The sequence below is a fragment of the Taeniopygia guttata genome, chromosome 5, assembly GCF_048771995.1.
Source record: "Taeniopygia guttata chromosome 5, bTaeGut7.mat, whole genome shotgun sequence".
In the NCBI taxonomy this organism is placed as follows: domain Eukaryota; kingdom Metazoa; phylum Chordata; class Aves; order Passeriformes; family Estrildidae; genus Taeniopygia; species Taeniopygia guttata.
The window spans coordinates 1,403,672-1,426,013 of NC_133030.1; the positions used below are offsets into that span (position 1 = coordinate 1,403,672).

General features: G+C 39.9%; 1 protein-coding gene across 10 annotated transcripts in view; it reads right to left on the reverse strand.

Annotated features, from left to right (window-relative positions):
* LOC100224227 (anoctamin-3) overlaps positions 1 to 22,342 on the reverse strand; it is a 169,587-nt gene that overhangs the window by 141,242 nt on the left and 6,003 nt on the right. For 2 of the 10 annotated variants that reach the window (XM_072929401.1, XM_072929404.1), the window contains exons 1-3: positions 15,517 to 17,398; positions 11,837 to 11,969; positions 10,614 to 10,721 (exon numbers count right to left, since the gene is read on the reverse strand). In XM_072929401.1, the coding sequence (XP_072785502.1) occupies positions 10,614 to 10,721; positions 11,837 to 11,969; positions 15,517 to 15,683 (408 nt within the window). In that variant the 5' untranslated portion in view covers positions 15,684 to 17,398. Of the gene's footprint in view, positions 1 to 1,008; positions 10,546 to 10,613; positions 10,722 to 11,836; positions 11,970 to 15,516; positions 17,399 to 17,434; positions 17,486 to 21,599; positions 22,286 to 22,342 lie in introns of those variants that run through there. The other 8 variants (XM_072929403.1, XM_072929400.1, XM_072929407.1 and 5 more) reach the window with 7 other exon arrangements.

A 22,342-nucleotide genomic window follows, 5' to 3' on the forward strand; every position in this document is an offset into this window, starting at 1 on the left:
AATCCACACACTTCTCCTCTTCAAATTATGAAAGGGAGAATGAGAAAACACATTCTAGGCAGGGAAGGCAAAATGGTAACCTGAGTGAAGTGAAATTGCTGCCTTAATGATTTGGAAGACAGAATACACCAGAGGTGTCATTCACTTGTACATCTTTTCAGTGTGTGTACATCCAGCAACAATGTTCTGACGATCTTTCTCTAAGCAAACACATATCCACTGGCCTTTGCTTGATCTGGAGAGGGAGGTATTTTCATCTGAAGAGTGGCAATAGCTCTCATTTGTGTTCCTTGTAACCCTTATGAAGTGTCTGGAATTTTCTGATTTGATTCTATTTCTGCTTAACTCACTTAGCTCTGAAGCAACTGCATACATGTGCAGAAACAAAAATCTACCAGACAAGCTGTGCACATGACTTGGAAGAGAGGCACAAGACTAAAGACCAGTTCCTCTTAATAGAAAAGAGCTGCTGAAAAATTATGTTGTTTTTCTTTTAAGAAATCATTTACTTATACAACTCCCTGCGCACTCCCCTTGAACAAAGGAGACGGGTAACTTAGCAGAAACTCATACTGACTCAGAATTATTACTGTTGGCAGTATCAATATAAATGCCTAGAACTACAGCTGCAAACTATAATGAATAAATAAATTAAACATAGGAAAAACTCAAGAAAACCAGAAATATATTCCCATTGCACCATTCTATATCACCATTTTTCCCATTAAAAGAACAAAACGGCAGAAATCTAGAGCTCTCCCTGCATGTCTCTCTCCCACCTTTTTCCTAGGTTTACTGCACTTATGGAAACTCCACTTATGCCTAATGAAGAAGAAGCCATGATACTGCAGCAGGGGACCACCACAATTCCCTCAGTCTGGTCCGAACAGCATGGCCTAAACCTGCTGGCCCGGTGCTTGTCCCCCCACACCAAAACCACCAGCAATCCAATAAAGCAGCACGTAGAGAATGAAAACTTCAGCTTTTATTGCTCTGGAGCACACTGACCTGATTTCTGCCAGGAAAGCGAGCAGCTTACAGACCACTGGAGGTACTGTGTCCTCTTCTGTTTGCCAGCACCAGGAACATTACTACAGTTTCAACATCAACAGCTGTTCTAGGCACTGTGGGATTTCCCCCCACCCACCTCTGTTACAGGCTAGGCTTTATTAGCTCTATCTACCATAATCTCCAAGCCGAATGCTGCTCCAACTAAAATCACGATACTTTCAGTAGTACTGCTCTGGCATACTCTTGGCAAATATTCTTATTTGAGAACAAAGACTTCTTTGTGGACACAATTTCACAAAACGATTCCAAGTAGCTTTTTAGTTCTATTTTCTCCTTGATTTTTTGTTGTTTGGTAGGTTTTTTTTTTCCATTTCACTTCTAATACATGCTAGCAAATATCAGCTCAATTTGTTTTGTAGTGTAGGGAAAATGGTCAAATATGAATACATTCCAATTTCAATGCATATTCTGGAATGTAAAACTACACAGAACTGTAAAACAATTGGTCTTATTAAAATGATTTCACAACAGTGAGGCCTGTACCTGTGATAAAACTATTTACAAGCAAGACTAATAAAAAAATACATCTCATTCTGGGAACTAAAAAAATTGAGATTCTGAAATGGTTTTATGCTAATGAAGCATGGAAATAAGATCTTTCTTAACATGAAATAAAAGTTTCTGCATTTTAAAATGTTGAAAATAAAAAAATGTATTTTTGGCAAATTATTCAAACATTACCTTCCTGAAAAAAAACCCAAATAACCAATTGTCTAAGCTTTTCCTCCTCTTCATCTATAATTCATCTCAACCTCTTTTATTCAGAGCTGTTTCTCTGTCTCTTTATTACTAAAGAGTCCCCAAATGCACCAACACTGGTTCTGAGACAATGGTTGTCTGGGACACATAAAAAGCATTAATGTAAATGAGAGGTATCTGTGAAATCAGTGAGTTAAACTATGGGAGAGGGTGGCTTACCAAGATTTTGCACATTTTTTTGTCTGCTGACTCACCTGTGATATATACGAAAGTAAGTTACAAAACTAAGGATCATCCAAAAGTAGTCTTTAGCTAAGGGTCTTACTGTAGAAAAGACATGAAAATTAATATAGGAGAAATCTGGGAAAAAAGAGCTACTTCCATACCTAGGGGTATGGTTATATAATGGAAAACCATTATAAGCAGAAAGTAGACTAAAATTTTTTCTTAATACTATAAAAGAAAGGCACGTAAGCTTCTTAACTTAGGTGTTTGAAATCACAATACTTAGATGAGTTTAGCTACCATCTAGGCTGACTCAAAGTTAAATTAGGTCCCATGTAAACAATAACATGCCATACACACTACCATGAAAGCCATAACTATTGCTAAGTTTTACCTCCAGTGAGACATCCCTAAGACAGGGTGACTCCCTGCAGAATTGCAGACTTTACACTGCCTAGAAATTTTTCTGCAGACAAATCAGAAATGCTTATTCTTCCTCTCACAATCCGAACAGATTTTGCTTCATGTGGACACCACAACCCCAGCTGCTTTAGTAACCTGTTCCATGTCAAGCTTCTGTCACTCTGACTGTCCCAGCTTTTTTCCCATCCTCATTTAAAAAGTCCAGCAAAAATACTATGAATGTATATACTAATGTACATGTTCTTCACTCCTTCTTTTATTTTCCTTCCATGTGTATGTCAGGGAAGAAATTATTTTTTTATGCTTGGTGTTGTTTAGATTGGGTTTAAAAAAATCTCTTTGATCTCATGCTCAAAACAGTCACAATCTATTCACTAAACCTCCAGTAAATTTACATACACTACCATATAGCTGTGGGCATTACCTAAATTAAGGTACTGTTTGCAAAACATCCAATTACTCATTGCAAGAAAGGCTTGTTCTCTTGCCACCCAGGCCAAGCATGTGATTACGGAGAAAGGATACAAATCTACCCTGAAGGTTCAGTGCTCTGTGCTGTGATTCTATCACGTCTCAGAACCCAATCAAGCCTGGCTTAGATGAGCCCTTGGAAATCCCCCACCCCACACAAATCACCTGTGACTCTGCCCACAGCATGTGTCTTACTGGGTCAGTGCTAACTACTAACTTCTCAAGAAAAATCACACCTACATGGATGTGCTGAGTGGTCAAAGCATTTTAAAATTTGAAGAAGTGTGCCACTTCTTTCCTGGCAGAAGGTAGAAATAGTAAATAATTTTCCACGCAGGAAAAAACCCAAAACCTAATTGCTTTTGAAACAGAGGCACTATATCCAACTAGAAGAAAACTACTAAAATAGGTATTTCTGAATTTTCACATCAACGATTAAATGAGAAGCTGGAATGTGTAAAGTGCAGTGGTGTTTTCTGTTCTGCATTTTCTATGTAGACTGTCACCGGGTAGACATTTCCAGAAACTAATGATGTGATTGAAATTTTTAAGATACTTCTCAAAGCAATCCCTTCCATCTAATGGTCTGCAGAATATGACAACATTTTTCTTTTCACAGATAAGTGTTCTACTTCATGGTTGTTTGCTGACAGCTAGCATATTCTAGCAGCAGTTAATGCTGACTGATGGTAAAATATAAGAAAAGCCCACATTGCCAACATCAGAACACCTAATTTACTTGTTTATCCTCATAATTGTGGACATCAACCACTTCTAGAAGTCTTGGAAATCTGGGTGATTCAAACAACTGTAATTATCTTTTCAACTTTGCCCTGCAACACAACTCAGTGACCAGACCAAGCCCACATGAATACTTTTGAATCTCTCTCTAGAATTTCCATGTGAAAACAGTAAGAGGCTAGAAGGGAGGTCAACAACAGCCTGAGCTGCAGATGGCTCTTGACAAGTGGGTTTATATCAATTTACTGCTCACACAGTCAGTGCAGACCCCACTGCAGTCTGGGACTGCATAATTACTGGATCCTTCTCCCAGACTGTGTTCATTTCATGTGGGGACTCAATGTGTGTTACAAACAAGTTTTAGTGTACTTGGTTCCTGGAACACTCTTGGGATCTTCAGAAGAATGTGGACCCCACAAATGCTGCTGAAATATATGAGCATGCATTCACCTGTCACACTGAAATCCTCTTCCAAAACTCTGTAACTCATTCTAACACTCAACATGAGAAATTAGCTCATTGTACTTACAGAAATCTAAAGGTAATTAGGATTTAGGTACAACCTAAAATTATAACAATGGCATTGGTCATGCGTGACATCACAGAAACATTTTGTGTTATCGTGGTTTGACACGGAAAAAGAATTTTCTTGGAAGGAACAGGTCAATCCAGTCAGGGGTCAGGTTTGGATACTGACACTTGGGGTGACCAATTGAGGGCGGACATGCCTCTGAGAACACAGAGGGGTTAAAAGCAGAATTCCTCCCCTGCCCGGCCTGTGTCTGGGTGCGGGAGGGGAAGGCCTGACTGGGAGGGGGCTGGAACCCCCTGCAGATGGAAGGGTAGAGAAAATCTGGGATGTCTCCGTTCCCACCCCCAGAGTCTCTCTCCCTTTTCAGAGAGAGAGAGCGAGAGAGAGAGAGACAGCAGCGGCTTGTCAGCAGGGGAAGGAGAAGAGCTGGGGGGTGCCGCAAGGGGCCCAACTGCCCATGGGAGCCGGAGAATCCGGGCAGAGAGCCAGCCAGGGAGTCCGGACTTTTAACCCTTCCTTGAGAAATGAAAGCTTTGTGAAATTTCACTCCTCCTCAGTTTGAAAGAGAGGAAGAGAGACAGCCTGGACCCTGGGATGTTAGAAGGAGAAATTCTAGGTGGGAGGAGATGATGGAGTGGCTTTTGGCTGGACTTTTTCTTGTTAGCCACAGACTGAACCGATTTTTTCCTCCAAGAGAGACTGTCTTTTAGGAGGATGCTGGTGAGCCAAAGAGACCTGCTTCAGCTGGGAAAAGACAGAAGTGGAGCAAACAGAGAAAAGTTAGGGAGCTTTATGGTGGTGCCCCCTGTCTTCAGAGAAGAAGAAGAGAAGATCTCTGTTCTTGAACCCTTGGCCCCAGGGGAAATTGGGGGGGACTGCGGTCCCAAAAATGAAAAAACTGAAATGTTGTTTTTTCCCTTTTCTTTCAAGGATGCAGAGCATCCTTGAAAGAAAAATCCTAAGAGCAGTCGGTCCGTCCATGCATTGGTGGTGAGAGCACTGTGCATGGAAAGAAGAGTGTTACACTGGCAGATTTTCTCCGGGCAGTGCCATGTGTGACATGGAAACACAGGATGTGGCAGCTGTGTTTCTTCGGGGGGCGGGTCTGTGGCACAGGAGGGGCTCCTCTCTCCCTCGATGGACTGAGTATTGATTGTCTGGAGGGTGGGAACTTGATTGGGGTCCAGGTTGTGTCTCACTGTGGTTTGCTGGAGTTGGGTGGTGGGAGGAGGAATGTTTTGAAAGGTTTTCATTTTGAATTTTGTGTGTGTTTTTTCTTTCTTTTTTTTTCTTTTATAGTAGTATAGTAGTAGTAGCTTAATAAAGTTTTTTCCCTTGTTATTAAGCTTGGGCCTGCTTTGATCTGTTCTCGATTGCATTTCACAGCATTCAATTGAGAGGTTGCATTTTTATGGTGGCGCTGGCATTGTGTCAGTGTCAAACCATGACATGTGTAAAGACTTTTCAGGTCCAGAGAGTAAAAGACCCACAATATGGAAAAAAATATCCTTAAGAAATTAAGGCCAGACTCACAAAAAAAATTAGATATGTAAAGAACAACTTAAGTATGTAAACAGAAAATTTTAATTCTTAAATGCAGTTAGTTCTCATGACTGGAAAGCATTTATACTAGAAGTTTCCCTCACAAATACACTTCTTGAAAGGGCTCAGTCTTAAACAAGTGGACATCTTAGCATCTCTTTCAAGTCTAAACTGTCAGCAAAAACTACAGGACATCAGGCTCTACATTAGCAACCAGTGCTTGACTCAACAACAGTTCAGCTGTAAGAACATTCACCTAGACAGGGAAGATGTGGATTTAATTACATTTTTGCCAGAGGAGATTCCAACTAACATGTCCCCATACTGCAGGCTGGCATGACAGGATTTTCCACCCCTTCTATGGGAGTGCTACCATTGCTCACAAAATCATTAACAAGTCATTGGATGAAAGAAAGGGAGCACGAGCAAGCATAGCTTTAAAACTTGAAAGTCATGCTTAAGCTGTGGAACAATCTGTTCTCTGTATTAACCATGCTGAGATAAAATACACATTTAACAAAAAGCCTTTGGTGTAAGAGTTGTCACCCAGGTGTCTCTTCTGGAGGAACCAGCACACCAAAAAAGGAAGTCTGCTCCAAGAACCCTGTCATTCATTACTGCACACTGTGTTGGTTCTACGCTTTCATATGCTCCTTAATGCTTTTTGCGTCTCATAAAGACTATCTACCAACAGCATAATAAATGCTACAAACAAAATTTTCAATGAAAAAAATGAAAAAACATTCAAACAGAACTTTTCCATCCTGCACCTAGTTCTCATTAAAAATTCTATTTTTCAGTAAGTAAAGGGGACTTACTGAAAAGAAAAGAACCATAAAAACTGTTGAACATCCAAATACTATTTTTAATGCCTGCTTGGTAATATTTACTTTTAAGGAAAAAAAAAAGTGTTATCTTATTCTCTATTCAACAAAGCAGAAAGTATTAGAAATTCTACAGTCAATTTTAGATGGCTATTAGAATAATTGGTTTTTCCAATGGAAAACTGTAACTTCACTACTTGTGCTCTTACAAGTTTGCCAGGCGTCACATTATTACAGCATAAAGAATTACATGCAAAGAATAAATACAGGGATGTTAACAAAATGAGTTTCAGAATGACAATTATTTTGGAATGCAAGTATTCCTCTTTGGGGATTTCTGTCACTGTTGCAAACATATGCATAACACATGTGGCTGGCTTTGGTTTGGATGGAGTTAATTTGCTTCATAGCAGCTCCTGTTGTGCTATATTTGGATTTGTGAACAAAACAGAGTTTGTTGATAACACAACAAGTTATCACTAAGCAGTGCTTATAAAGCTTCAAGATCTTTTCTGCTTCCCACCCCATCTCACCAGGGCAGTCTGGGGGCACACGAGGAGCTGGGAGGGGGCACTGCCAGAACTGACACTGACGAACCCAAGGGAAATCCCAGATCATCCTGCTCAGCAAGAAAAGCTGGGGGGAGCAAGGGGGATCTCAGCTGCCTCTTGGGGCTAACCCACAACAGTAATAATATAGATATTTATATGTACACACATGTATATGTATGAATTGGACACTCTAGATAATTTCTAAGTTCATGCTCTACTGACATTGTAAAAATGAAGCAGCTTTGAAGGGATTAAATGATTTAAAGATACCTTATTAGATTGTAGAAGGTAGAGTGCACTGCATCAGAGTTGATTTTTTTAATATGCAATCAAAAAGCTGTTGTCATCAGGCCTGACCTTTAATCCTAATATTTTATTCAGCAAAAATTTGTAAGTGGTTCTGACTGTGATGATGATGTTAAGGAATTAAACTGTCATGGCAGTTTACAGGCTCTTCACAGTTTATGCATTCACAATGCATTTCTCATACTCTGATTTGAATCCAGTACTTTGATCTAATCAGTAGTTCCACAATTACAGGCACCTTACTAAAGTGTTCAATCCCACAGCTGATGATAAGAATGAAAGAGATTTCACATAAAATAGGAACTGAACACCAAACTTACTTGCTCAGCATTTATAACCATAGTCACTTCATTTTTATCAATAAATCTAACAGTAACTCAGAAATAAACATTTTAGTTACATAAAAAAAATCATGCTATGTTAATTTTCCTTCTGGAATCAAAAGCATGCTTAGTATTATTTTAGAGTTAAAATATTTCAATTGATACTTGTTGAAAAGTAAACAGACAATTTACTGTTTGCCAACAAATGGCTCAACTTTAAGAGGGAGAGAAAGTAAGACTATTTTTGTCCAGGAGGGATCCAGTATCTTACTGAAAATTGTAAAGGCATTATTAGGTCCAAGATAGTGCCTAAAAACTGGTTTTATTAAGCTTTTAATTCCTAGTGAGCTGAAAATTTTTGCTATGAACAAATATTTGTATAAACTATTTCATAGCTTAGAGTGTCCTTTGATGGCTCATATTTCAAAATATTACTTCTAGTTAATTTACAACCTCTAAGAACCACAAAAGCTATTTACATAGAAGAATACTAAATAGCTAAGATTCCTTTACTTTCAAAAATAGTTTCTGTAAAATGATTAGAAGCATAAGAAAACTGTAACAGCATATATTTTTTAATCTATATTAAATAATAAAAAAAACCAATAGTGAGCAAAAACAGTGTTCAAGCTTTCCTTCCTAACCTCACCCTAAAGGGCTATATTTAACAGTTAGAGAGCATCACAACTAAAACTGCCATGAAAAATACTGGCTTGACATATAGAAAACCAGAATTCTTTTATGCATGTACAAACATTTTACTTCTGACATAAATGCCTCTCACATTCACAGCACAAAGACTGTTCCAGCAGTGTCTCCTGGTGCAGGATACTCAAAATGAAGGAAGAAGTTTCCATGTGTGCTCAAGTGTGCCTTCCTTTCTTTATCCCTACAGTACTGAGCAATGGGAAAGGGCACAGACTTGTGGAGACTACAGAGATAAGATCCCTGAAAGTACTGACTCCTCCAAATAAAGCATTTTCTGCTCTCTGCACACAGGGCTCAGAACCAATAACTGAGTTTGAAAAAGGTGAGTGTTTAATGCAAATTTCAGAGAAACATACTGCAAGTTTTGCCTCAAGAAGCCTCTTTTGATACTACTATGAGAAAATGAAGTGTTTTCCAATATAAGATATACACATGCTCCCCAAGAAAATGGTATCAACTGTCAGTGCTCATGACTCTTACCTCAACTACAGGTGAAATCTTGATGCACCTTTAAACATCCTAGTCATGGAATTGACATATTTATCCTTCAGCCTGTGTCCAGATCCACAAATAAGCTTACAGAAACTTGAAGTGGGACAGGCTACACAGCACAAATGTTAATATCCTATGGACAGCTAAGCTTTTAAATTTTTAAATTCAGTTTATCCTTGATTTGAGTGTGGTTTATATGAAAGACTAGCCAATAAATCACCTGATTTAAATGAAAATCAGCTTACTTTTCTAAACACTTGCCCTAAGGATGATGCTATGCTTCCAAAACATAATTTGATAAAGTCCAGACACAAGCATTCTTTTTCTCCTGTTCTCTGGGCTGCTGTGATTACCATAAAAAAGACCTCCTAATCCCACTGACAACAGAATATAAGTTGCTAACCAGTAAATCCACAAAGTTCCAAGGAAAACGCAAATAAGTAGAAATTTATGGAGTTGAAGTGGGTGGTAGTAAGGAAGAGACAGAAGGAAAACTTCTAGTTCTGAACTGGAACTATTTTAAGAGGCAGACCAATTCCTTCAAGCATTGAAGGAGTAGTGAATGAACTAATGAATAGCTACAGACACCCAGAATTTAATTTCCATTTAAATGTCATTTTGGAAGAGGAAAATTGAATTGTATGTGCAGAATAATAAATCTGCTTTTTCCTGTGTACTTTTAATTAGCAATATAAATCATAAGAAATTAATAGAGCAGGATAGGTTCTGTAATGGGTTTCTGCCAATTATCCAACCAGCATTAAGACTAAGATTAATTAGGTTAGATCAAAATATATGTTACTGTAGGGGTTCTAGGCTGAATCTGAAGGAGTTCTAAAACCATGAAAACAAATGTATGAGGTCTGCCCATCCAACCCAGCTAGTGCTGTTGTGCTATTTTTAGTGAATTTTCATCTGGTTTTGTTTAGAAACAAAGTTAATATAGTGAACAGCTGGTATTGCTGCAGGCCACAGAACTATGAACACATGAACTGCCAGGGCTGGACACACCCTGGTGTCCCAAGGGTTCCCATTGCTGCCACCCAGGGCACCTGTGTGCTCACCTGGTGTGACACAGCTGTCACACAGCCCCACTGGGATCATCCTGCTGTCTGTTTCTGACCCTGGACCCAGACACTCCCTCAAGAGAACTTAAAAAACTTTTGGTCCCACCCAGAAATTAATTACTGACTGAAGGAATTCCCATTTACTAACTGTGGTGTACTGAGAATTCCCTCAATCTGGCCCCATACCTCAATCATCCCTCCTAAACCATATTCTGTGGTAAACACTCCTTGCCTGATTTAAACTACATCCCTTTTCTGACTGTACCTGGTATACAAAACATTGCACACAGTCAAGATGTACACTTAACCAAAAATGTTTGGGCACTGAAGCTGGGAAGTCTGGGTACGCTGAAGACCAAAACCCCAGCTATCATCAGCAGAAGGCTACTGCACAAGCTGTACACGCATTGTCAGTTCTCTGAATACTCAGAAAACAAAACCCTTTGTACCTTACGGAAAAAAAAATCAGTCTTGAAAAAATGTTTAGCTGCTTTGGTGTGTTTTTATAATTTTCAATTAAAGCAGCCATTTACTCAGCAAACTGAAAACATGGATGTCCAAACAGACTGAGTAAATTTTACACAGGCTTACTCAAGCATGGCATGTACTAGAATATTTCCAGCCAAAGCAATATTTACCTCTTCTCTCTTTTTTTGGACCCATTCCTTGTGTTTCTCCTCAGCTATCCTTTTTCTTCTTTCACATTCTTGATTTTGCTTCATTTCCTCAAGCTGTTTATTCATTTCCTAATTACAGAAAAAGTATTATATTTTTCCCCCCAATATAAGCTTTTTACATTGCCTCATTGCATTTAATATCTAATGTTTTCAAAATCTTACAAACTATCTGTCTAGTTCTACATGGCTTTAAGTAATGCTTGTTCTTAATATTTAGTTGAGAGACATCTGCTAGCTTACATTTACATTACAAATCCAGAATATAAATAGAAAGTCATGAAACATTTGGTGGATGCGGATAAACGAATCAAAGTATATTCCTCAAGTTTAACAAACTACTTTGGTGTACTGCTGACCTGTAAAATTCTGTTCCTGAACCTTCCAGTGGTAGGTGTTTAATACAGAGCATGAGGTAGCTCACATAAAACACCTGCATTCTATATTCACTTTACACATAACCACGGAAAGGCAAGGAAAACATTCAAGGTCAAATAGTTAATGAGTAACTAAAGTGAGAAGTTATCTAATTTTAATGTGATTATTCTAATCACCAGACAATACTTCCCATTTGATTTTCAACATTGGTATAATTTAACCAACTGCAACTACAAACAGAGTAATCAAGAAAAGATAGGGTGCTCTCATTTAATTGTGTCCCAGCCCTGGTTCTCAAAAACTGTTCAACTCTAATAGGGAAAAAGACAGAATGAAGAAAAAAAGTGCTGTAACAGGGATCCCTTTCCTGGGAAAGGACAACAAATAGTTGTGAAATTACATGCCAAGTGGGTAACAATACTGTGCCTCAAAACTAACCAAGTAGCTTGGCATACTTACAATCAGCACACACCTCATTTTCTTCTACAACCTACATGCAGGCCTACATACCCATGACAAAAATCAAGCCAGTAATTATATAAATGTTTCAATCTTCTAACATCGAACCATTACCTGACAGTTGGATAAACAAAATATTATACAGCACCAGTTCAATGAAGTGTAGCACTTGGCAAAAGAAAATGCACATAACATGAATCATGCCAGCACTGACAAGCACAAACACTATGGAGGCCTAAGAGACAAAAAAGGAAAAAACAACTACTCATGTTTGTACAACCAAGGAAAACTAAATCCTGTGTCTGCTATCTCCTATTAGACTCAGAATCAAAAGAGCTAGATGTAATCACCTCTGCAGCTCTAGCCTGTAAGCGGGCACGCAGCTCCTTCTCTTTGCCAATGAACCACTCTTCCCATGGTGAAAGGTTATCTTTCAAAGGTGACATTTTTCTCCCCCCTGCTCTTTCAGAGTGTTCACCCCTCCTGAATTAAAAACAAGAAACAGAAGAGAGTATAATCTATAATGTATTCAAGTTCATGTGTTCATCTAAAAGTTAAAGTGTTACTGTCTTAAAAAAGTACTTTTATGGCATAATGTGACAACAAATGACACAATTTATCTACTTGTTTAGTAATCTCCCTAAAGGATAAATGGCATTTGCAGTGCACCTCTGACCATCCCCCTTACATTCTACATTTTCCTTACTAATTCTAGCTCGTTAGTGATTTTGAGCTGTGGAACAGATTCGAACACTACCTTCTAGAAACTAAACAAGAAGAATACCCATAACATCAAAGTGTCCCTCTCCTCCTCACATATGGAAGCCAAGGAAAATCAGAGGTTTAACATTAACATCCTGTCCTTGGTCACAAGAAGCTCCATGTACCGAGTGGTCTTTAGCAAAAGCAAAGCAAAAGCGACAATGTTATTTTCTTTGTTCAAAAGTCTTGTACAAGTGGATTCATGGTATCAAGCAAGCTCAGCATTAAGAATCCATTCATTACAAATCCATCCGTTCAATCCAGGAAGTTTTCCATCTTAAAACACTTTCACAGGAAATGTGCTTAAAAAATATAGCCAACATACAATACTTGATGGTAGGTTCTATTAGACATTTAATATGATATCTTACATAAGTCACTCATAACTTCTTTACTCATGAATAATGCTGCAATCCTAGCCCCAGTTCAGAAATATTTTTTATAATATTCTATATATGTACTATTTCATAAATAACACCATATATTAGGGTCCAAGTCAGCAAAATTTGAAAACAGGCCAAGAGATTTCTTTAAAACTACCAGCCATAGAATTTTGTCTTGAGAACAAAGCAATGAAACCAGACTTCACTTTACTATTTCATATAGATGTACCAGCTCTGGAAATACCTACCTACACACATACTCCACTACAGCGAGGAATTCTGTTTGCTGAATCTAAGCTACAGAAGAAGCATCCAACAAGAATATTATGCTAATGCTCCAGACATATTTTTTTTAAATATAAGATACCTGAATTTTATCAATATAAAATTACAACATATTCACAGGACGCAGCAATAAGAGCACATTTCTGTGCTAGAAAGCATTTGGGGACAATCTCAGTTTTACAGAGTTTTGTCCTACTCTTCCCTGTTGTTTTACTCATGTGTGTTTGTGCTAACAGGACTTTCCTGGTCAGGTCAGGGTAACTGATTCACACTGAAACCTACCCGGAGCAGGTTTATTTCCCCAGACAATCCCACTTTTACGGTGTGAAATGCAAAATAACAGAACTGACAGGGACACCCGGACACTGCAAGGACAGAAGCAGCACAGACCAAAGACCCATCAGTCCAGCACAACCCCACCCATTCTGCTGCACTCTAGGGCTTTTATGCTGAAGCATTAATAAAGACCAATAATTTAACAGAGACAGCTTTTAAAACACATACATACAATAAGAGATACCACTTAAGAATACCTAATAACTCATTTTGTAAGAAAATAAGTCTCTGAAAGTTCATTAAAGGATAAAAGTATTATACATTCACATTGAGGAAAAAAACCCATAACTTTGTACAGACTTGACATTTTGGGCAGGGATACTTTCTCAATACATTCTTTTGCTTTGTGTGATTTGCATTATGGCACCTTGTGGAACATGACTGACAAAGTAAACCAACCTAGAAAAAGTACTAGGGGAGTGAATAAATTAGGAAAAATAATATTTATTATGTATTATCAGGACTTATGAAATTCAAGCTGTCAACTTCTCAAAATAAGTTATTCACAGTAATAGATTAAGAACTTACTGTAGATGAGTAAGAAATAACACAAACTGAAGCTTAAACAGAGGAAAACACAAGCTCAGTATTAAGACCTGTTGGGAGAAACACTTCTCCAATACTGTGTGTAAAGCTCCCCTATTGCACCAGAACCCAGTCTTCCTTGGTGTGCACTGCAGCCACCAGTCACACTCTCCTGGCACACCAACCATGCATTTTAAACCCCACACACCCCTCGAATTTCACAGGACCATTTTCTGAGATTCTAGCAGTTATGAACTTCTTCAAAATAATTAAAGTAATAGACTTCTTAAAATAACCCATTCTTAAATGCACATTTACTTCTAAATAAGTATCTTAAACAGAGCTAGAGACATTTGGCATTAAACCCAAGTGGGATTAATAGTGAACAGTGATTATCATTTGCCATATATTCACTAAGGTGACACATCAAACATAACACTGGATCCACAACGAAAGTATGAAAATGCCTAACAGCATTAACAAGGCCTCGCTTTTACCCTTTCTCTTTTGCAAATACTGCATTTCCCACAGCTTAGCTGCCTCCAGCTAATTATTGTGTAGGTTTAAGAGGACAACAACAACAAAAAGATGCAGAGTGCATGCATACATGGGAGGCTACGTAAGAAATGGGTTTTATGATACTTCTGAGATCTTGGCAGCTATACACAGAAGCTGTGTACCAATACACAGAAATGGGTAACACAGAAGTGTTACCCAGCAGCAGTGTTCACACCAGCACAGCGTGTATTTAGCCCACAGTTTAACAGGACTGCCAGCTCGGGCCCTAAAAGAGGCTGTCTTCAGCTGCACCTCACTGCTGCCAGAGAATACTGCAGCAACAGGCCCCAGAGTTGGAGCTGTTTCAAACAGCCTCTGAAGCTGCAAAACCTTTTGAAGCTTGAACAAACTGCCACAGAGCTCCAAGGGGCATGAACAAAACTGCTCATTGGGAAGTAGTAACTGAAAGAGAAGGAACTATAAACTGGCTGATCTCTTCATTCTGAAGCTTCTGATTACACCTGAACACTCCCTGGACTTTTGGCACCTTTTTGAAGAAATACTTTTAGGTAAAGTTCAGTGTGGTCCACGTTCCTTCACTGCTCTCCATGGAAATTTAAGGACCATGCTGGAAACCTGCACCCCATGAAGCTCTGCTGTCCTTCCTTTACTTCACCGGTGCTTTTAGCTCAGTTCAGCCTTGCTAGTTACATTCACTACCAGTTAATGCCCAAGTCTGTCAAGTTTCTATCCTGAATTCCAGAATATGATAGGCTCTCCCTGCTCTTCATCCTTCTGTTTTAAAGGGAAGAATAATTATTATTCTCTTGTCAAGCCGGTGAGATCCCAAGTAAAAAGAATGCATTTTATGTTTGCATGTAATTTAAATGGAGCAAGATTAAGCCACTGGAGCAGGAGCTGTGCGATGCTTACATACAAAACTGACTCTGGACCCAGCTACATACACCATGCAAAACAACCCTTTAGTCTGCAAACACTTTTCAACTAAGGCAGAAGAGACTGTAGCTTTATCAGGCTCAGCTTAACACTGCTTACAGACAATTTATGAGCCCACAGGAAAAAAAAAAAAAAAAAAAAAACCAAAAACAACGGCTTAAAGCTTTCGTCTCGGCAAACAAGGCTATATTTATGTAAAATAATCTTCTGTCTCCAGCGGAGGGAAGCAAGTGCAAGGGCTGCCCTGAGCCCCGCTGGAGCCCGGTCCCTGCTGCAGGGGTTACCTATGGCCCGGCGGACTCCGGAAGACCGCCGCCCGCTGCTCCTCCTCCTCCTCCCGGCCCGGGGAGCTGCAGCGGGACGCGAGGGAGGGCGGTGAGCCCTCCGAGGGGCTGGGCGGGAGCGAGCCCTCAGCGGGCGGCGGGCTCAGGAGGCTGGCCCCACCGCTCATGGCGGGGGCCACGGCGGGAGGCGACGAGAGCGGTAACCGACGCCGGCGGGAGGCGGTGGCCACCGGCGGGAGCGGTTACCGGGTACCGGCGGGGCGGTTCCCGACGCCGGCGGGAGGCGGTGGCCACCGGCGGGAGCGGTTACCGGGTACCGGCGGGGCGGTTCCCGACGCCGGCAGGGGCAGTCCGACGGCGCTCCCGGCTCTGCCATGGCCGCCCCCGCGCTTCCGGCCACGCCGCAATTCCGCCCCGCCGGCTGCGCGCCCGGGCCTGCTGCGGCCGCGGCACGGCCTGGGGAGAGACACCGGGAAAAGACGGGTGAGAACCGAGGCCCCTGATCCGCTGCGGGCCGAGTCCTCCCAACGCTGTGATCCGGCCCGGCCCGCGGCACCGCCAGGGCGAACACTGACACGCCTGTGCTGCTCTATAGCAACTCCTCGCAGTCGTTCTTTCTTCCTTAACGTTTTTGCACAAGTACCAGTCCAATAAACAGGAACCAGTAACCTCATCTGCAGGTGACAATCCCAACACATCAGAAGAAAGCATCTTAACATTTTCAAATAGCCAACTCAAAATTCGTAATCTATACTTGCATTAAATTACAAAATCCCATTTCAGTCCTCACAATTACTATCTTGTTTGTAAACTAAAGCTTGGTTTTCATACTCTTCTTCTAGGAAAATGGTGTCCTTTACCTTCTTCATCAGTTAATTTTCCACTGATTCTACAACTATCCGTAAAAAAACAGATTATATATCTATATAGATATTCCCGTCTTTGTTTGCCAGTACATTCTTTGTCAGCCTTCTTTTTGGGCTTCAAGTCCCAGGAACACAGTCCCCCTTCATTTCTTATGCTGGGCCACCCTGTTCCCCCCTCTTTTAGCCAAATCTTAAGCAGGATCACCAACAAACATCTGCATAACCAAAGCTTTTCATTACCTTCAAATTTCATCAACCAAGGAGATAACTGCTGATCAGCAGTTGCTAATTTTTTATAAAACTGTGAGTAATTTTGCTGTGGCTGACTAAGCAGAAGCATTACTGGTATTAACATGAGATAAAGAAGTTTGAAAATTATTGTAGATTTGGCTATGTTAATTGTTCTTGTGAGATTCTGCAGGTGAGTTTAACAAAAAATGTATTTTTAACTGGATAGGCAAGTTGAAAAATAAGAATCAGTATTAAAAATGCTTTCTTTTAATCAGGAAAATCAATCTGAGGCAATTGACTTGCTGTAACAATTGAATTTCAGTAGCTGAATGATACAAAAAGATCGACAAATCTATACAACAATTACGGGCATGTAGACTCCACCAAAAATGAGTGCTGTAGAAGGCAGGAGACATCTCAATGCCATCATTAACAGTCCTAAAGGAATGCCTAAAATGATCATATTTGAAGAATTTAAGACGGGATGTTTGGTGCTTGGGCTGCAGACAGACAGGCACCCAAATTTGTAATAGCTCTCAAACAGGCTATATCTCTCCTGTCTCTCAGGAGCACACACTTCTCCCTCCCTCTGGCTCTTTGGACCCTTCACTGACACACAAAACCTTACTAAAATGGTAGAAAAACATTTGGCCAAACAACGTGTGTGAGCAAGCTAAAGCTCAGGGCGTATCAGACAGCTGCTGAGGCCAAAACCAGGCAAGTGACAGGAACACACAGCCACAGACTCTGAGGGAGAGGCAAAGGTGTAAGGGATTTGGGATTTCCCCCCTTCAGTGGTGAAGCTTCTGCATTTGGCTTACCATTTCACAAGGAACTGCACTTTTGATAGGCTGGAGAAATAATTATGGTTCCTGTAAGGAAACAAACCATGTTATTGCAATGCTGATCACCAGATCATCACACAGAACTGTTTTCCAGCAAGCTGAAAAACATAAAAAGGGCCTGAACACTTCCCTGACCTAAGCACCCTCGGAATACCAAATACATCACTAGGCACCAAACTGATGCTCATATGCTTAAATAACTCCATCCAGTTGTGGCAGATTGTGGATTGTTATTTTATGATTATCATAAAATAAAGGACCAAGTATGAGTAGCCACAGTATCTAACAAACAAATTACACCTGTTGAAATAATTTAAGTTGATGTTTCAAATATTGGACACAACAGAGTATCACTAGAATCTAAATTTCATGCCAAGTAAAGTTACAAGAAGAAGAAAATTTAAAATTTAAAATTTTAAATTTAAAATTTAAAATTCTTAGGATACAAGTTACACAATCCAATGCCTCAGCTTTGTTGAACACAAACCACCCATGGTTTTACAGGAACTTTTGTATACATGCTACATTCAGCTGACAAATGAAAGCAGCTCTTCACTCCATGGCTACCCAAGCACTATGAGCAAAGCTCCATGTCGTGCCAAGCAGGAAAACCTCAGGTATTCAACAGGCTGCAGACCAAGGTCATTTCAAAATGGAAGGCTTGAAAATTTTCCTTGAACTTAAAGCCAATCTCATAATGAAGACTGACAACAATCATAAATGGATAGAAAAAATGAAAATCCCCATGCTGTCTCAGTGAATTGAGGAATTCTGGAACTCACTGCACTAGGCATGTCTCACTTCTAATGGAGGCCTACATCACCTGGGATGGCCAGAAACTGTGGAATGGATGTGTCAAGGCAAGGCAGCAGCAACTCTGCAAAACACAAACATTTGAGCTTGTCTATTCCCTTCCTATTCTATTACACAGAATATGGGAATTTCTCAGGATGCAGCAGCAGATATTGGGCAAATCACTTATATTAACAAACCTTAACACTGGGACAAGCTAGTGGAGTTTGTGCATCAAGACTGCCCATAAGGAGGGTGGCAAAAGCCAGTTCACCCTTTTGGAAATTAAAGCATTGTTCCTGGAAGCATTCCAGCAACATTGAAGAGATGTGAAAACAAAAAAAATTATTGTTACTATCCCGCTTACGATTGTGCCCAACTTGTCAAGCCAGCTGCACAGCCACTGTGCCCTAGTTATAACAAGAAAGGTATGAGCCCAAATAAAGCAATTTTATTAAAAAGCATTGAAACAACAATCCTGCAGATTCAGGTACACAACTTGGCCACAGGACTGACAAGATAAACAGCATGCTGCAAGGATGGCAAAACCTTAATTCTGTGAACTGAATGCCAGAAGCAGCTGCCCTGACAAGAATTACAGTCAACACTGCTAAAACCCATAGGCAAAATCAAACTGCCACAATGAAGCACAGAAGTTGCCACAAACAACTGAATGTAGTGAATACACACCCCCCAATGGTTGATACCAGTATGCAAAATCATCCTGATTTCTCACTAAAGAAACTACAAAAACTACATTCAGTTTTTCAGTGCTAGCTCACCATCACAGACTATAGAATAAGCACCTAGAGCTATCTAGCAACAGTAAAATTCAGAGTAAAAAGAGCATGATATGTTCACAGACCAATATTTTCTCTCTGCATGGCCACGCCAATCAGTGTGTCTGAACAACCAAACACTCAAGACAAATTTCTCAGAAGTATTCCCCAATAGCCACCAGCAGTATTTAAAAAAACATTTTACACATAAAATATCAAGAAAGCAATTCCTTAGGTAACAGACATAGAAAAGATTTCTATTCTAGACAACTGCTCTGAATCACTAAGCACCTTGATTTGATAACTTTTGTTTATGAAATCATTAAGTTTTAGAAATTCAGCTGTAATCTGATGAACTCAGTCTCTGAAAATACAGAAGCCAGCAGAATGAAACTTGTCAGCTCAACTTGATGGACACTAGCCAGGTTTAATGAAAAGAACGAGATCTGATTGCTTGTAGATGTCATGTCTAATTCCTCACTAGATGTTAAGGAACACAGAAGCATAAAAATAATCAAAAGGGTGAAAAAATCTTCCTAAATGTAGGGAGAAACAGAGGCTTAGACATCAAGCATTAAGCCTAAAGAAAATACTATTTTACTTGCAACCTTGAAAAAAGTAGAAAATTTAAACCAAATATAGTTGAATTCAACTCTTCTTAAGTCTTCAGATTTTCCAGCATAAGGAAAAATACTGTGGCAGGCACAGGAGCAAGGCAGAAAACTACTTGGTTCACCTCCATGTCAGAGCTCAAGGAATACTGCCTATACTTGTCTGCTGGCTATTTTTGTGCCTGAATGTGTAGTTCTGCTTGATTAGGGGCTGTGAAACCTGAGAGGTCCTGGATTGCTTCACTTTCCTTCACGGTATGATGTATTCTCAGCCTGTCAGTTATGACGTATTCTCATCTGGCCAGTCCCAGCCCAGATTCTGCTGCCTGCAGATGTGGAACTCTGCTTTAAAGGGAAAGAGCCTCCAGATGGGAATTCCCCTCGTCTGGGGAAATGTGCAAGAGCTCTATGTAACACATTTCGTTTAAAACCACATCACTGTGAATCACTAGCAGGATTCCCAGTCTGTTTTTTGCTAGTTGGAAATCACAGCCCTCCTGCTTTGAACAGCCTTCACTTTTTTAGCTAGTTTACTGTTCTGCATAAAGTCTTTCTCTCTTTTAAAAAGCATCAGCTAATAACAGATTTACTTGCTCATTTCTGGGCTAGAATTTTCAGAACACAAGTTATGGTTTTGTTACTGGAAACCAGTGAGGCACTTCGTACTTTGTTACCCTCAAATCAAAACTAGTTCCCTATAGGAAACACCACAGTGACCACTAACTAGTATTTCTTATGGAAAACCTACACTGCTACTTTATACTGGAGTAGTGCCAGAAGTGCAACATATGAAATATGTCCATTCACCTTCCAAGCTCTTTCAGTATATAACTGTACAGAAAACAGCACTTTGTGATGTATTATTCCATTTCAGATTTCATTTCCTTATTTATTGAATAATCTTCAACTGAAGCCTAGTTTTAAAATCAGACTCTACAGTACAATATGTGAAATTATTAAAAAAATAATGTCCTGCTGAAAAATCAACTTATGCTAACAGTAAAAGATTAAAACATTTATGTAATTAAAAATTATTGAGAGCACATATAAAACAAACTCTGCACTGTGCTTTTAATTCAAAATATTACCCTGTAAATTGAAACTGAAGGCTTAAAAATAGTAACCAAAGTGAAAAAAATTACTGAAGTATCTTTGTGCCAGTTTGAAATTTCTGAGAAAATTCACAAATAAACAGGAAATTCTACTGGAAAGAAATTTAAAAAGGCTAAAGGCATCTAGATCAAAAAGTTGCAAAGCAGATGCATTATTTTTACAAGGGAACAAAAAAGCTAAATTTTCAATGAAGAGGTCTCACCAGCATATTGCCACAGAGCAGGCCAATACCCATCTGTAAGAAATTACTCTTAATGTACGAAAGATAGGGAATACCTTTGGCAATTTTATTTGTGACCATCTCCCTGAAAGAAGGTGCTTCCTCCCAACGGCAGAAGATAAGGAAGAAAAACAACAAAATGCTCTCCTTGCCCTATGTTTTTCATTTAAAGTCAACAACAAAGCCTTTTTGACTGCTAAACCCAGCACTGCAGCTCAGTATGGCAGTTGTGAGAGGTCTAGAGGCATGATATGTGACACTGCAACTGTCAGAGCAGTTTCAGCTAACTTTAGATTCTAGAAAACTGGAGGAGTTATTTTCTGTGGGCACCCCAGAAGGGTGTAACTTGTGGTTTCACTTGTTTCAGTATGAAAACTGAAATTAGGAAGCTCTACCTAGCAGAAGAGACTGCTGGACACCTCAGAAAGCCACTGGTACACAGGTAACAAAATTCCCACACAGTTGCTAACATAAAACAGCTTTAAGGCAAGCTGTCCCCACCTATTTGACATTGCTTTTGTAGCAGCAGCAAGTTCTCAGTGGATGAGAACACCTGAACACTGCACTGTGCCCCGGCCTGGGGCAGCTTCCCTAGCAAAGACAAAAGGAAAGTTGGCATTAAATACCTGGATCTGTCTGGGTTCTCCTGTGGTGATTGTCCACGGGCATCACGCACGAGGCTGCATTGAGAGAGGCAGGTTTGCAGCACTGCTTCTGAACAGGCTGGTTCCAGGAGCTGCTGCCCACACTCCTTCCCCTCCACCAGCGCGTGCTGCAAGGCACTGGGCTGACTGCATTAAAGAGTTCATTGCTAGTATAACTGAACTCCAAAAACATGCTGAGATACAGTGAAATATCAGAGCTCCCAATGGATCACATCACCTTTGTGAATAGCATGGCAGCAAAGGCTCACTTGTAGAACAGAAGAAATAAATCCCTACATAAGAACATTGAAAATACAAAAGGCTTTCTGGAAGCTTCAGGGCTGGATTTCCTTCCCTACTGATTATAAATGGCAGCTGACATTTACATTCCTTTTTGAGCAGCATTCTTATTACCTCTGACAGGTTGGCCAACAGAAGAATGTCAGACAAGCTGTGACTCTTATACAGTGATGGCTTAAAAAGCCCCCACAATCTTCAACATTAAACAGTATCAATATAATTTTCATCTGTATGATTATTCAAAGCATACTAAAAACATTTCCATTCAAACACAATACATAACACCTTTAATCAAGAGATTGCTTCATAAGAGGACTAACTCTTTGCTAACCTTTTGCATGCCAAGACTCAGCATTATTCTGAAATCATAGATCCACCTGTAAACTGGCAACTTTCTTGTTTTCTGGCAGTTCTTTCCTGAAACT